The 15,040-nt window shown below is 51.6% G+C and overlaps 1 protein-coding gene across 3 annotated transcripts in view; it reads right to left on the reverse strand.

Annotated features, from left to right (window-relative positions):
• Positions 1-333: 333 nt before the first annotated feature.
• The window catches only part of LMF1 (lipase maturation factor 1), a 207,288-nt gene continuing 192,581 nt past the window's right edge, over positions 334-15,040 (reverse strand). For all 3 annotated transcript variants that reach the window (XM_072878190.1, XM_072878189.1, XM_072878188.1), the window contains 2 exons: positions 11,894-12,006; positions 334-690 (listed from right to left, as the gene is read on the reverse strand). In XM_072878190.1, coding sequence (XP_072734291.1) covers positions 516-690; positions 11,894-12,006 — 288 coding nt within the window. In that variant the 3' untranslated portion in view covers positions 334-515. The remainder of the gene's footprint in view (positions 691-11,893; positions 12,007-15,040) is intronic.

Consider the following 15,040-nt stretch of genomic DNA (forward strand, 5'->3'; position numbering starts at 1 on the left):
TGTGCCAGGCCAGCATCACCTCCGCATGAGCCGGCTGCAGAGCAGGACCTGGCTCTTCTGCCCGATGCCGGACCCCAGGGAATGCGTGAGCCATGGAGGGCACTGGCTGAGACAGGAGATGGCCCCGAAACCTCCCCTTGCACCTCTGCAGCCATCACACAATGCAACGGGTCGGGGAAAGCAACACCAACACCTACCCAAAACTAATCGCAGTATTTGTTCGCCTTTTTCCCAAATTCTAGAACTGATGATTTCCGAACGGAGCAGCCTGGCAAAAGAAATCAATCCTCAGGCAAGGCTGTGGCGAGAAGGATGGACAGAAAGAAACAGAAAGATGAGAAAAACCAGGCCACAACAGCAGGTGGACAGGTTGGCTGGGAACCTTCTGTAAAATATGTGTAAACAAGGATATGGATAAAAAATACAGAGAGAGGTGAGACGTGCAGTTTGTAAGGGAGCTGACTGCTCTCCCTCTTCCCCAGCCGGTCCCTCTTGACCTTGCTCGTCCTCCTCCATCAGTCCCGCACCGGGTACGGCCAATTCCTGTCTTCATAAAACTTCTTCAGGCCCTGGAGGTTGACAGGGGGGAAGTAAGGGCCGATCCTCTTCCGAATCCACCACCTCCCCTCGCTGGCGTGCTTTCCCCCAGGTCGACTGAATTTGTACTTGAAGTGTTCCCCTCTGATCCACCTGCAGAGAAACAAAGCACAGCCGGCTCAGGGGGGGCTGGCACCGCTGCCGGGCGGAGGCGGAAAGGCGTCGGACCCTATTTACGGTCCCCTGGGAGGGGAGTTTTTGAGCCTTTCCGTAGCTGGATGGAGAAATCAGCTCAAGGGCACTCAGCCTGGCTGGCTCCCGCGTCCCGCTGCTCCATCCATCCCTGGGATGCCCGCGGCCGGAGGCAGCGATGCAGCCGTCCCTGCTGGAGCGAGGCACCGGGCAGCTCCAGGCTCCTCTTAATGCAATTTTGGAACGATGCACAAGGCAGAGGAGCTTTAACACCCCCCCCCCATGCGCTCCCCACCACCACTGCGTGCTCCACACACCTCTCTACAACCAAGTTTGAAAGAATAATAATAAAAGCAGGAAAATTAATTTTTTTTCTTTTCTGAGAGCAACTGTGGAGTATTTCTGCCCGGGACATTTTTAGGTACAGAGCCCGACTCCCGCCCCAGCTCCTCCAGCATCCCTCTGCCCCAGGCAGCGGCTGCTCCTTCTGCTCCGCAGCTTATTAGCCAGGGCTACGAGCGCATCTGTTTTCTGGCCGTCCTGGGAGTTGACAGAAAAGGAGATTTTAAAACAGTGCAGAAAGAAGCATTCATCAGTCTCGCGAAACACATTCGGAGGCTAACCATGCCGCTCGGTTCGGGAGGTTTGGTCCCGCTTGATGTAGGGCATGCTGACAAGAGAAGGAGTAACACCCCGGTCCTCCAGCGTTGTGGTCCCTGTTTGCAGAGTGCATCGCCGCATTTGCTGGATAAGTTCATAAAATAAGCCACAATATAAAAATGTCAAAGTCATGTCAATGCTCATTTAAACCTGCTTTGCTTCACTACTAAAATACAAACCCTGCTACTGAGCAGGGCACCACGCTCCCGCAGCTGCTCGCTCCCGGGGCTGCACCTCAGGCAGCCGTAAAGTTCCTTCCTACTGCTAAAATAATTAGGGACAACTCCTATATATTTGCCATTAGCGCTCACCTTTGTAACACCGGCACTCTGACGGGAAGCAGGGGAGATTGCAGACAACAGATAAAAATGCACCCGATTAAAAGATCTGCTGCAATCACAGCTCGACATCTCAATTTAAATCTTGCTGGGTACCCAGATGAGCAATACAGGAACGATTCTCCTAACAAAACACATTAACGCGGAGCTGTTCATCACGCCCATCGTTTGCGGCTGACTTGCAGCAACCGGCAGTACATCTGTTCTCTGATTGTCTCCTGGCTGGAATGAAAATAGGACAAATATCTCCATGTTTCCCCCTCCGCTGAGGACGAAGCGGGGATCCAAGAAAGCCCACACTAAAGCATTTGGAGCTGCACTGGGACAGCTCTAATTTAAACTACTGGTAAGGGCCGGGTGCCAAGGGAAGCGTGGGGACGGAGGTGTCCCCCGATGCCGTACCACTCCGCGGCAGAGCCTCCCGGGCTGCCCTGGCACCCCGCCTCGCTGCCCGTTGATGGGGGGCTGCAGGGAGGCAGGATACCAGCCCCCGAATAGGGGAAGGTAAATGGGCAGAGGAGGGGGCAATGCCACGGCCCTGGCTGGGGGCTCGGGGGGCACAAACCTGCATCTCATCACCATAAATGCTGCCCTGCAGCTGCTGGCTCCATTACACTCAGGGCCATTTCTACACCCTCTCTTCCCTCCCCCCTTTTCTGAGGCTGGTAAAAGTCAAACGGGGGCTGAAGTGTTACTCCCACAGTGTTTACTTCGCAGGAGCACAAAATTTCCTGTTAATAATTAGAGCATTACTGAACAGCAACGTTCCCATGGGCCCAGGTAGCCTGCAGGCTCCTGTCCGGGATGGTTGGAGATTTCCCGGCTGTGCTGCTTGATTGCTTTCTTGAATTCAAAAAACACATCCGCCTCCCAAGAAGCTTCAGTGGCTGATTTTATGTCAGTCCCTCTCCTGCTCGAAGCCTCCCTCCGCCTGCCACACCGGGGCTTTTGGGGGTTTTTCTTCACTAAGTGACTGCAGAGCATCTACCAAGCTGGACCCATCTCGACGAACAGCCACAATAGGGGTATAAGGGGGCGGCCCACGCTGAAGGAGCTATCTGCTAACCCCATCTGGCAAAGTTCCCATTTTCTAGATGGGGATGCAGTGCACAGAGAGCAGCTGACTTATCTGAGCTCCCGGGGCAGACCTAGGAGACCTCAGGAGATGCCAGGCCTCTGCTGAGACACAGAAGCGCCTTCTCCCCAACCTCAAGGACTGTCCTGTAACCCCTCTGGAATGAAAATTTCCTTGTCCCTTTCGAATGGGCTTGCCTGCCCAGATTAAATAATATCTATCATCTGATTTTTCCCATATGTTCTCTGTCTATTAAAATGTTTGCTATCAAAGGGATCGGCATGTAAAACTAGAACCGTGTGAGCATTAAAGCGACCACATGCAATTGAAGATGCATTTTTGTGGCATAAAGTTTGCCTTTCTATCTGACTATGTTTCAGGCTCTTCTGTTCCGAGCCTAAATAAATCTGAAGAGTCCCCCCAAGCCCCCCAGCCTCTAAATTCAGCCTCCCTCTTGTCCCAGCTACAGTCGCTCTGCTTCCCCCAGCCCGCTCCACTTGAGCCGTGAGCTGGAGTGTTGGGATGCATGGTCCACATCAGGATGACAAGATCCATGGAGGAGGAACCTGCACAGCTCCGTGGGCTGTGGAGTTTGTAAACTTCACGGAGCTGAGCTCTTCCAGGAGCTGAACCACTCACCCAGCGATGAGCTATAAAGCTCCGGCACACCACAGCCCACGGCTCTTCACTGTCCTGCACCGCCAGCACTTTTCTGGGATTCAAGACTTGAAGGTTTCCATTCTGGTCAATGAAGGTACCAAAGAGCCTTTACATGGCTGCAGCAGCCAACGCGTACTGCAGGACGGAGAAGCTGCAGCGGGAATACCACTGAGCATCAGAATACCTCTGAGCATCAAAATACGACGGCAGCATCAGACCCCGCGCTATCCATCCTCTCCATCCTTCCTGGGGTTAGGGGCTGTGGGAGAAACGTGGAAAACCTGGAACCCATGGGAATCTTTCCTTGCAAGGCTCATGGATGTAAAAGCTGCAGACTTTAATACTCACCGGAGCCCTGCATTTCAGGGCTCATAGAGTTTACAAGCTACCCCAGTATTTATAACCTACCTGGGTGCCTCAGTCCTGAAGTTACAGGATTTGCAAACTCCTCCAGTGCTGCCTCGCTGGACCTGCTCCCTCCTCTCGGGATTCGGGGAGCGAACGCGCTCCTGCACTAACAGGGCTGAAGCATTAACAGCCCGGAGTCCAGCATTTCAGGGCTCACAGAGTTTACAAGCATCGCTTGGAGCCCTGGACGGCTTGTAACTCAGGCGAGACGCGCACATGCGTGGTTGCCTGCAGACCAAGAAACCACTAGAGGCTACAGATCACCTTATCAGCAAGTCCTTGTGTTTTGTGCAACTTTGGGGCTCACACAAGGACCTCCTGGCTGGTGGAAGGGATCCACAGGTCTCTGAGCCCCCTCTGACGCGGGAGACTGCCGGCATGCGTGAACCTTGCTTGCTGCTCTGGAGAAATGGGAACATCTTCAAGAAGGTCATGAAGAAGCTCTCTGACTTCATCTACATTAAAAGGAGTCGAATGCCACAGGTGGTCACTCATACTCGGCGAAGGATGAGCAAGACCCGTGTTTCAGAGGAGACAGACAGAAAGGTCAGGAAGGACAATCCTGGCTGCAAGCAGCTTCCCGGGATTTACTGAGCCAACGCAAGCCGGCAGCTCCTCCTGGCTCCCCGGGAAGCACTGGGCACCAGCTACCGCAGCCGGGTGGGGAAACGGCTTGGGAGAAGCATCAGGCTGAACCAGCTGAGCCCAGGTTAGGTCCCTTAGGAGACACACGAGGGCAAAAGAATCACTTGAGAGGCAAGAAACAAGGTACGGTCAGATAAAGCACGTCAGACATTTCTCCTCCAGGAGGTGGAAAACCCTCTCTGCCATAACAACAACAGCGATGGAGGACAAGGGACAGAAGGGCCCCTTTGGCAGCTTCTCCCGAGCCCAACGGCGGTGCCTGGGAGGAGAAGCGAAGCAGCCGCGCGGCAGAGTGACGGCGCTGATCCCGGTGCGGACGGCTGGAAGAGGGAGGACCACCGAGCCGCCCAGAAGGACCCACCGCCCCGCACGGGATGCCAGCACCCGCCTGCCACTACCCTTCTGGGCAAGCACCCGCTCTCCATCACCACCCGGATCAGGCAAAGCTACAGCCTCGGGGAGGGCAGAAAGGCTAAAAATAATACGCATTATTTTTTAAATCAATATATTCATCCCGCCAGATGCCCGGTAGCAGCTGCGCTGTAGCACTTCTAAGATTCGATCATATATCAGCCTATTATGACATCTTCCAACTGTACGTGTTAAAAATTAGCAGCACTATTGGAGTTGTTGGGACGGAGGGCTAAATCTCCCAGACAGCTGTAATTAGTTCCAGAGGGTGCAGCTGTCTCCCTGCAACAGCTGAGGGGTTCGAGGGAAAAAACCAGAGCCGGTGGTTTCTGTTAGAATTAATGGCCTGACAGGGCAAGGCGGGGTGGGAGAGGGAAGAAAGAAACCAAAACACGGGGCGTCTTTTTGATTTGGGTTTTTTTTTTTTGGTTGGCTTTTTTTTATCTCGAGGTTCCCCACTCCATTGTAAATCAGGGAGCAAGTGGCAGTGGAAAGTACAAATTCATTACAGTAACAGAGCCTCCATCATCGGCTTTCTTGCTTATTCTAGCCCCGTTCGCAGGAGGGATCATAAATTCATCTCGGCCCAAGTTTGCAGAATAAGGGCAGTTTTATGGGTTGTTTTTCAACGCCGCTGACTTCTCTTTCTCCAAGGCTCCCGCAAGATCTGGCCCTGCAGAGCCGGAGCATCCTCAAAACTCCCTTGGGAGATGGGAAAGTGGGTTTATTCCCCCACAGACAGGTTAGAAAGGGAGGCTCAGAGGCTGCATCCATACCGAGGGCAGAGCAAACCTTGGGGGAAGGAAACGGGCTCACAGCACCGGCTGGGATTGCTTTCACGTGGACAGACCCAGCGCGTGGGTTTCCGCTTAGTGTTTCGCAGGTGTGATGGGGATGCGGCCGATGCTCCCGCTGGAGCCAAGGGAGGAGCTGCCCTCGCCGAGGGAGATGCCTCCCACAGCCACGGGACACACGGCACAGTCCGGCCACGGTGAAGCTGCCCCACGACCGCGTCTGCCACCACTATGAGAGGTGGCTGGAAACCAGATTTCCCACCCTGGGGGAAATCCCGATGCTTTGAGATGAGCTCTGCCCTCCCTGACAACGCTGAAAGACTGAGGTTGTTTTTACCAAAAAGAAAATCCCTTAAACTTTCATTCAGGACAGGGGAATCATTTCATTCTGGTAATATCAGACATTACAATTTTGACAATAAACTAAAGATTTTCTTTTAAATTATAGTATATAGGGAAAGAAGAAATGAACTGCAATAAAACATTTCACCACGGTGAAACCCAGTGAGAAAGCCAAAAGAACATTTTTATACTTTTTCACCTCTGAGGATCCTGTCACTTCCCAGGACAGTTTCATTGCTGGTGAAGCCGTTTTTTCAGTGGGAAAACCATACAAAATATTTTACTTCTCTGTGCAGAAGACACCAGTGCTCGTGGGCGAGGCTTTGGGGACTCTGTGGATTTACATCACTCCCTTACACTGTCACCTTGCGTGGACCACATGAATACTTGGACACAGACTTGTCCTGGCAGGGAAATGCCTCGGGGTGAGAGGAAGCACTTGGGATTCAGCAAAACCAAGTTCAAACCCTGAAGGACTCGCGTCCCCACGGAGCATCCCAGGCCCATGAGCACCGCTCCCACCTCCTCTAAAGACTTCTGGGGAGAGACCTTGCAGACCAGAAACGTCATGTCCACCTACATCCCAATGATGCCCATGTTTTCCAATAACCCCATAATCCCTGCCGGCACTCAGCACCGCTCCCAATAGCTCCAGAATTACCTTTATCCCTCTTGGGGGTGTCCAAGGGAGCAGCCCCCAAAGTGGCTTCTACACCGTGCAAATACGACAAAGCCCTTCCCATGGCTCGGGTTGTATATCTCCGCAGGTCCCACCCGAAAGCCCCTCCACCTTCTGCCAGGGTCCGTGGTGACTTCCACAGCCTGAAAATCCAGTCCAGCACGCCCCTGGGTATAAAGCCCAGTAGCTGTGACACAAATGGGAAATAAATGGGCAATCAAATAAAAAAAAAGAATACCAAACGCTATATTCTTCTTGCGTTCCGGCAGCCAGGTAGCATCAAACGGGAAGCGCTGCCTCCATAAATAACACCACCGCTACAAATCCAGGTCTTCAGCTACGTGTTGGGGCTTTTTCAACAAAGTGCTACTATAATTGGAATAAAAGTCCTTAAGTGAACATGATTTAATATCAGAGACACCGAACACTTCAGTCAAAAATAAACCTGATTTTTTTTCCTCCTTCTGTAGGCAAAATCTGATTTTTGCTTTCTTTCATTGTTGCAGTCTGTTTCCATGACGGTGTGTTAAACACTTATTAATTTCTCAGCCAAAGCCCCACCGTTCAGATTTATGATGGCTGGTGTTTTATGAACTATCCGCTGCACAATAATATTTTGTAAATCCACATTCCACAAACATCACTGCACTTGAAGTAAAGCTTCACACTCAGCTAGGCTGGGTGCTCAACAATACCCTCATTTTTAATCAGTCACCTGTTTCTCATTTTAAGTTTATCACACTTGAAAAAATACTATAATTTCTAGAGTTGTAAAGAAACCTACAAACTTTGGTCTCAGAAATTTCATTTCGAAGGCATTAACTCATTTTGAAAGTCCCTTGGCTATTTAAGGTGTAGAGTTTCCATTAACAGAATAAACTCCGTGGAGTATGGAGCATAATGTTCTTAAGGAAAACAGTCCCTTCCCCTAATTATTTAGTCTAGCAGGGAATGAAAATAATTAAGTCTCAAAATTCCCTTTAGAGTGGAGGCAGGGGGGAATACGGTAGGAAAATTAGCTTTTTTTCCACCCAGCTACCGAAGGGAGCCGAGCCGCGCTGGGCACGACCCTCGGCTGGAAGGTGGGAGCGAAGGTGCGGTAAGGGTTTGCAGCAGCCGCAGGCGGGCTCCGGCTCAGGGGTGAGGGCACAGGGACGCCCTTCGGAAACCGTCGGAGCTACGGCCACCCGGAATTATCTTTTCTTTCCAGGTGTTACCGCTAAGGCTCAAATGTAAGGCTTTTGTTCAGAACTAAAAGGAAATTATAACAAAAAGGCGATTGCTGGCTGTAAGCGGCTGTCAGCGCTGAGGATGCCCGCATCCAGTGCTCAGTCAAAGATCGCTAAGGAGTCTCAATTTTAAAAAAGTAGTTATCCTGCTAACTGCCTCTTCTTACACTTCTTGCACCCAGATCGGAGGGCACAGATCAATCACCCGGGTTCTGGCCATGGTTCTCCCGTGGGAACGCACCCGGGGCTGTGCCGTGGGTGCAGGGGGCTGGCCAGCCCTGCTGGGAGCTTCGATGTGCAGCAAGGGGATGTTTAAAATTAAACAAGGAAATGGTGTTTTTGAAATTTAAAGGAAAACACCCAAAAACCGAGCAGGCAAGCCCGCCTGAGCAGAAGTAAGGCTGGGTGAAAAGCAGCTGACGGAGCCGCTGTGCCCACGCCGGCTGCAAGCACCACGAGCGTAAACCCAGCAGAACTGGGATGGGGCACAAAAACTGAAAAAAAAGGCAGCAAATGATCACTTCAGTTTCCTTACAGAGGCGAAGCGCTGGCAGCAAACAAGCAATAACCGAAGAAACGTAGATGGCAACAGGAATCGGTGACTGACGTGAGAGCCCAGTGCAGGATCCGACCCCAGCCCTGCCACCCCAGTGCAGGCAGGCACGAACACCCACCCGTGCCCCCAGCCCTCGCCTTCACACCTGGGTAAAGATCCGGATGGTGCCAACGTCCCAGGTGTTCGGATTTGGCTCGCTAAAACCCGCAATGTGACCCACAACCTGGGATCCAGAGTGAAAGGGGGTGTTGGGTTTTGGTCTGAGCCAAACCGAGCATTTGTAAATTGTTATTTTTATTTTACGCCACCCAAAAATACACTAGACCCATGAAACACTTTTAAAGCAAAGCTAATGCCAGAGCAAAGGCAGCTGACACATAAAACCAGCGCTGGATCCTGATCTTTTCCTACTATAAACTAGCTGCTAAAGAGTGAAAACAGAGTCTGTGCTTTGGTTAAAGCAAGGTAATGCATGAATCGAGACCCTGTTCAACAAGATCTATAGCACCGTGTGTTCAACACAGCATCCACGCTGCTGTGTAATTACTTATTGGGCCTGCTTGTATTCCTCTGTATGCTCTGCAATTGTTATGCCATAAAAACTAGCGAAGATAAAGATTTGCTTTTGGTTTTGCTTTAAATTCCTGAACGTTTCACTTCCTCACCTGTTACAGAATACAATAAAAAAATCCTATTCACCACCTGGAGCCACATCTCACTTCATTATTTTAATTTTAAAATGAGTTCCTGTGTTCAACTACTTCAATTTTTTTTAAAGCCACCGATGCCAGAACGCACAGAAGAGATGCAGCCTGTCTATGGCAAAGTTTTGGAAGGCAAGACGTGATATACACTTCCTTGATTTTTAATCTGTAACGATGTCTTGTTTTCGGCCTCAGTCGCGGTGAGTACCGGGAGCAACATTTACGGCACTGGGGGACACGTGGTAATAAACAGCTCTGGGATTATCAAATGCTTCTGCCGCTCCGTGAACCACGAGAGCCCTTTATTGCCAGCAGCCACCAGACGGTCATTGCTTCTGGCTGCTGGCACCAGGGGACACCTAATTCAAACTGGTGACTTGGTGTCTAAAGGTCCCAGGTTCTGCTAAAAACCCCTGGGGTCAGCCAGTACTCAGGACTGACTTGCTTTCTTCTAGTTTTTTTTTTTAATAAAAATAAAGCAACGCAAGGGGATGCCCCGCAACGAGCGCCGCTCGGTGAATTTACGGCACTGAGCCCTGGGGACACAAGCAAAGGTTGGTGAGACTTGGTTGATAAATCCACCTGAGATGGAGCCGGCGCAATGCAGGTTCTCTGGTTGCTCTTCCAGCTCAGCCTTGCAAATGATGCCCCAACACCATCTCCCCGACAAGCTCCCGAAGGACCCAGCTCCTGCCAGATCCCGGTGGGTGAGCCCTCTTACTGGACTGAATTTCTGCCTACTGTGAGCTCCGGGGTTCGTTAGCATCCTAACGAGGTGCCCACCGCCTTCACCACGTGAGCGGTTGCGCAGGCGCTGGGGCTGCACCGTGCCCCTTCCCTGGCCATCAGAAAGGTGCCACCTCCGTGGGGGTCTTCTGAGCAGCCCCCAAAAAGGAGGTGGCAGGGAGCAGTGGGGAGGTCCGGCTCGCTGTCACAAGCTGCAGACCCTACTTTGGCTGATAAATGCACGTGCAGCCCAATGAAGGTCCATAAAAACAAAGAGAGAAAACATGGCCAAAATGGGAACACAACCCATAGCAAGGAGGTTTCACGCGCGACGGCGTGCTCCTCTCAACACCACCGAGCCAGACCAGCTGATGGTACAACATCAGCGCGCTGCTCCTCGCATGGAAAGCCAACCCCAGCACAGCTAATCAGAGCTAACACCCCTCCATACTCATTCTTAAAGCGGTATCCGTCCGTGGCAAGGGCTGTGCTGGTCTAGCCCAGTATGCCTTTTGTAGCAATAATTAATAGAGGTCCCTGAGAGCCCTCCTGGACCGGAGCCAAGGTGTAATTATTTGTGTGTAACAGATCTGCTGCTTGTGTAACCCAACAAACTGCGACACCACCCTATAACGCACCCTGAGCTATAAACGATCATTTATGGGAACTCCGGTGCTGCCGTGAGTCTCTGGGCTATGGGCAGGATCCTGCCCCGCACGCCGGGAATGCCCGCTAGCTCGCTCTGTGATGCTGCACCGATGGCAAAACGGGTTCTAAAATGAGAATATGTGCAAAACCCGCAATATAACTGTTCTTACAGCGGTCTTGGCTCCTGTACTTGGAGGGATTACGTCCCATCAGCCTGTACTGATGCTCTGATAAGGTGCCTGTGCACTACGAGACAGGGCTGGATGCCTGGGGAGCCCCAGAAATGTGGTTGGTTATTAGAAATACTCAAATATGATGGTGGGAAACTCACTTAGCGGTTGTATTCCAAGCTGTGCTTCTGCTGTGTTTTTTTGCAGACTATATACAGACATACATTCAGCTCAGCGTATAAACCATCTTGGGTTTATACATTTATACCATCCTGGGTTGTGTAAACCATCTCAGAGGAAGCGCTTTGGTAAAAGGTGGAAGTACTTAGTGTTTTAGCTAGAAAAGGAGTCTCTCCTCGGAAGGTTTGGGGGATGCACTGTGCTAAAGCTGAAAAACATCAGCTGGGTTCAAGAGGAAGTTCATTTCACACGGTGCCGTGAACCTTCAGCCTTGTTTGCAGTGCATCCTGAGAGCCTCAAATGGAAAATATTAGCAAGAGCATAATATTACTTGCGTTGATCCAAAATTCCCTTAAAATGTTTTCTCAGCTAAAAATAACTTCATCAACAAAATAGACACTTTTGCAAAAAATTTCCTTTTGTAGAAAACCTTGGGGTTTTCATCTGTGCCTTTCACTTGCTGATGTTTGCTTTGTCTCTTCATTGAAAATGCAAACACTTCCAAGACAAGCATCCACAAACCCAATCATTTTTGCAGGACTGTTTTGTCTTTGAAATACCTCAGTAGGCCGGTAGAAATGGCAGTTTTCATCTGAGCTTGCAAAGTGATCATGGCAAAAAATCTAAAGCTGACGGGCAGGAAACCACTTCAGCAGTCACGATTTCTGTCCAAGAGAAGCAACTCGGAGCCCTTCGCAGACGTGCCTGGGAATGGGCTCAACCAAAGGGTCCTTATGTCCCCACCAGGAAGGCATTAAGGTGCCGAGAGCAGCAGCTCTTCATGGTGTCCTCACATTAAACCCACCCGATTTAAAGCCCACCTGGGTACCATCAAACACAAAACCCAATCCACCAACAAAAACCACGTGTGCATGTCCAAGATAGGAACAACACGGAGCCTGGGTACTTCCAGCTCCCTCGGCAAAACTCAAAGCTTACCGTGGGGGTGCTCTGCCCGCAAATGGGTTCGTTGCCATCAAGGACAAGGTCTCCTCTTCCTGGGCCAGCAGCTTCCCAGCCAAGTGGATTATCCATTCATTCTGCTCGTAGGTCTTGGGGAAGGAATAAGAAATACAAATGTTAGGCACTGCTGGGCTTCTCAGGTAGTGTTATTAGCATTAAGGACTTCTGCGAGGTCTCTGGGGGAAGATTACAACCGATTCAGGGAGCAAAAGATGAATCTTCTGGTGTTGCAGGGAACAGATCCCATGGGATCCAACACCTTGAGGTCCAGACTGAGACTCTCCGGCATCTGCAGGGAGCAGGGCGAGCTTCCTGAGCTTGTCTCATCTGGAAATCATGCCCGAGGGTACGGACACAACTGAGGGGGTGCAAGTCGCAAAGGTTTAATGAGTTGTTCGTTAGTTGAGCTGGGACAGCTACGTGCACGCTCCCAGCCTGCCCCACCTGCAAAGTAGCATCCTCCATCTCAAGCATCCCCAAAGGGATTCACATCGCAGCTGAAGGGGGCGAAGAGCGTGCCCACGGCCAGCGGCCACAGCTCGGCTGATGATTAGAGACTCGATGACGGTCAGGGATGCATCTCTACCTTCACCCAGCCTGGACAGTGACCTCTGCTCAAGGCGATGATGTCTGAGGGGGCATTTCTGCCAGCCCTGCATCACCGCCGAGCCCGTAGCACGGCTTTGTCCCAGTGCCAGGGAGAAGCCTACAACTGCTGCTACCAGGAAAGCAGAGTGCATCGCTGGGCCAGGAGACGCGTAGCACACACACAGCCCTTCCCCAGGCAAGGGGCACCCACCACCCCCGGTTCTCCCCAACACCCACCCGCTGCGGCTCCTCCTACACCTTGGATCACAAATCTCTTTTGGACTTCACACATCTCTAACATAATTGGAGTGTTCTTGCCAATTCTGCACCCCAAATACTTGATTTCAATAATTTCTTCTAGCAGCAAGCTCCACAGAGGAACAGTAACGGCACGTTTTGAAATGACAATCCATCCATCCTTTTAAAATAGGTTGCTTTCCCCTGTTGTGTTATCCAAGAGAAAACAGAAGAAAGTGACTCCTCTATTCCCAGTTCCTCTCTCCTCTTTATTTCCTTTCATCCGACCTGTCCTCTTTACATCCCGCGCCTCTGCCCTACCCTTAATCACGCAGCCACCGAGAGAGCAGATCAGCTCTCGGAGCCGCAGTCCAAGCTGCAGTGGCAGAACTTGACTCTGCATTTACCTCCCTCCAGGAATCCATGCATCTCATGCTCTTCGCAGGGATTCTTGCTGAGGCTCCATAAAAAGCATTTCCCCTTCTGGTGACTTTCTGCGCCTTATACTTCCATTAAGAATTTTTTTTCCTCCTTTTTTAATGTGTACCTAAATGGATTTTTTAATGCAAGCAGTAGGGGACACTGTGGGAAAGCAAAACCCGGCAGCTGTACCTGCAGGACTGTGACTAATGCAGAATATCAAGGCAAAGTTACTCTGCAAATCTTTTCTAATGGTAAAGTTTGTTATTTCCGTTGCTAAGGGAAACAGAGGAGAGAAAGGAGATGGAAAACACCAAACACTGGTGGAAAGGCCCATCAAGAAGCAGCTCTACCTCGCAGGGTTTCTGACCCATGCTCATCACAATTTAGAGGAAAACCACAGTTATTTAAGCCAACAGCTTTCTAAAAAAGATTATTCTCCCCATCCGCCTGCTTCCATCCTGCCTCACCGCAGGGCTCGTTCCATCTGCTGCCCCCGCTGCACCACCAACATGGATGGGTGGTGGATCCGGGGATGTTTCCTAGCGCCAGCCCCGTGCCATGCCCTGCCCACCCCAAAGCCTCATTTAACCTCTGACGCACCCCTCTTTCCACCGACACCCCCTGCCATCCCATCTCACATCTCCCGGTCCCCTTCCCGGCGCAGAGGAGGTGGTGGTGGCTCTCAAGGTGGGACCGGGCAAGCTCAGCCCCCGCGGGACTGAGGCCACCGTGGCCCTGACGCAGCGGCCTGGGAGGGGAGATGCCGTGAGCCCCGGAGCCGGGAGCTTGGCATCACACGAGACGTTAAACACAAACCTTGCAAGTCTCACAATAACCCCGCCAGGGCTGGCGGGGCTGCAGGAAAAGTCGGCAGCGTCCCTGCCAAGGGCTCGACCGCGTCACGTTTCACGGGATGACTCACGCCAAGGCTCCCAGCCGCACCGAGCGACTCCGTGCCCCTCGACGGCTCGGCGATGCCCGAGATGCTCGGCTCAGGCCGGGCTTTAGGAGGGTGGGTGCCATGCTGGGACCCGCAGCCCCGGGCATCCTTGGCTGTGAGCAGGAACCTCCAGAGAGCTGCGACAGCAATTGCAGACAATCAAATATCACAAGTCAGACCTTCAGCATCCTGCGCCTCCCTGGAGATCCCTTTTTAAAGTGCTCCATATGATTTTAAGCGCTATTTCTAGGAGGGCCTAGGAGGTATGTGAGGGTTCCTGTGTGCGAGTTGGGGAGAAGCTGGAGAAGAACAGAAACAGAAATCACCAGACTCCCGGAGCTAGAGCTTTATGGAGGATCCCAAATCTTCAAAGCCTGATTCAAAACCATGAGGCTCTGTAACGGTGGAATCGGCTCCTTAGCTCACATGGTCTCCAAATTGTTAATTAGCAGCTCCACGCGCACGAGAGTTGGACTTCTGGTTTGTAAAGTGTTTTTCTCTTAAAATTTACAACATGTCTGGCCCCAGCAAAGTCTGCGGTGAGAAATTTCCACCCGGTGCAGCCCCCCACACTCCCCCCAGCACGAAGGCTTAGATATCGCATGCTGCCGAGCGATGCTCGGAGCACGCAGGAGCCGAGCTGCGCTAACGACTGCACTGTTTAACTCATTACTCTGTAAAGTGATATGGTGGCAAAGGGAAGAAAAAAAAGAGTCCAGGAGATCTGGGCTGCGTCCAGGGAAGCATCACACCACAGGGTGGGAAGGTGACAGTTCCTCTGTCTGTGGCTCCAGTGAGACCCAGACCCAAACGCTGTTTGCAGAGCTGCGACCGTCGCGATGGGAGGGATTCGCCTGGTGTTGCACTCTGCTTTTGCCAGCTCTGAGCGTGCAAAACCGGGGAGTCAGAGCTTGAACCATCCAGTGGATTAATAA

The sequence above is a fragment of the Ciconia boyciana genome, chromosome 13 (genome assembly GCF_034638445.1).
Source record: "Ciconia boyciana chromosome 13, ASM3463844v1, whole genome shotgun sequence".
Taxonomy (NCBI): domain Eukaryota; kingdom Metazoa; phylum Chordata; class Aves; order Ciconiiformes; family Ciconiidae; genus Ciconia; species Ciconia boyciana.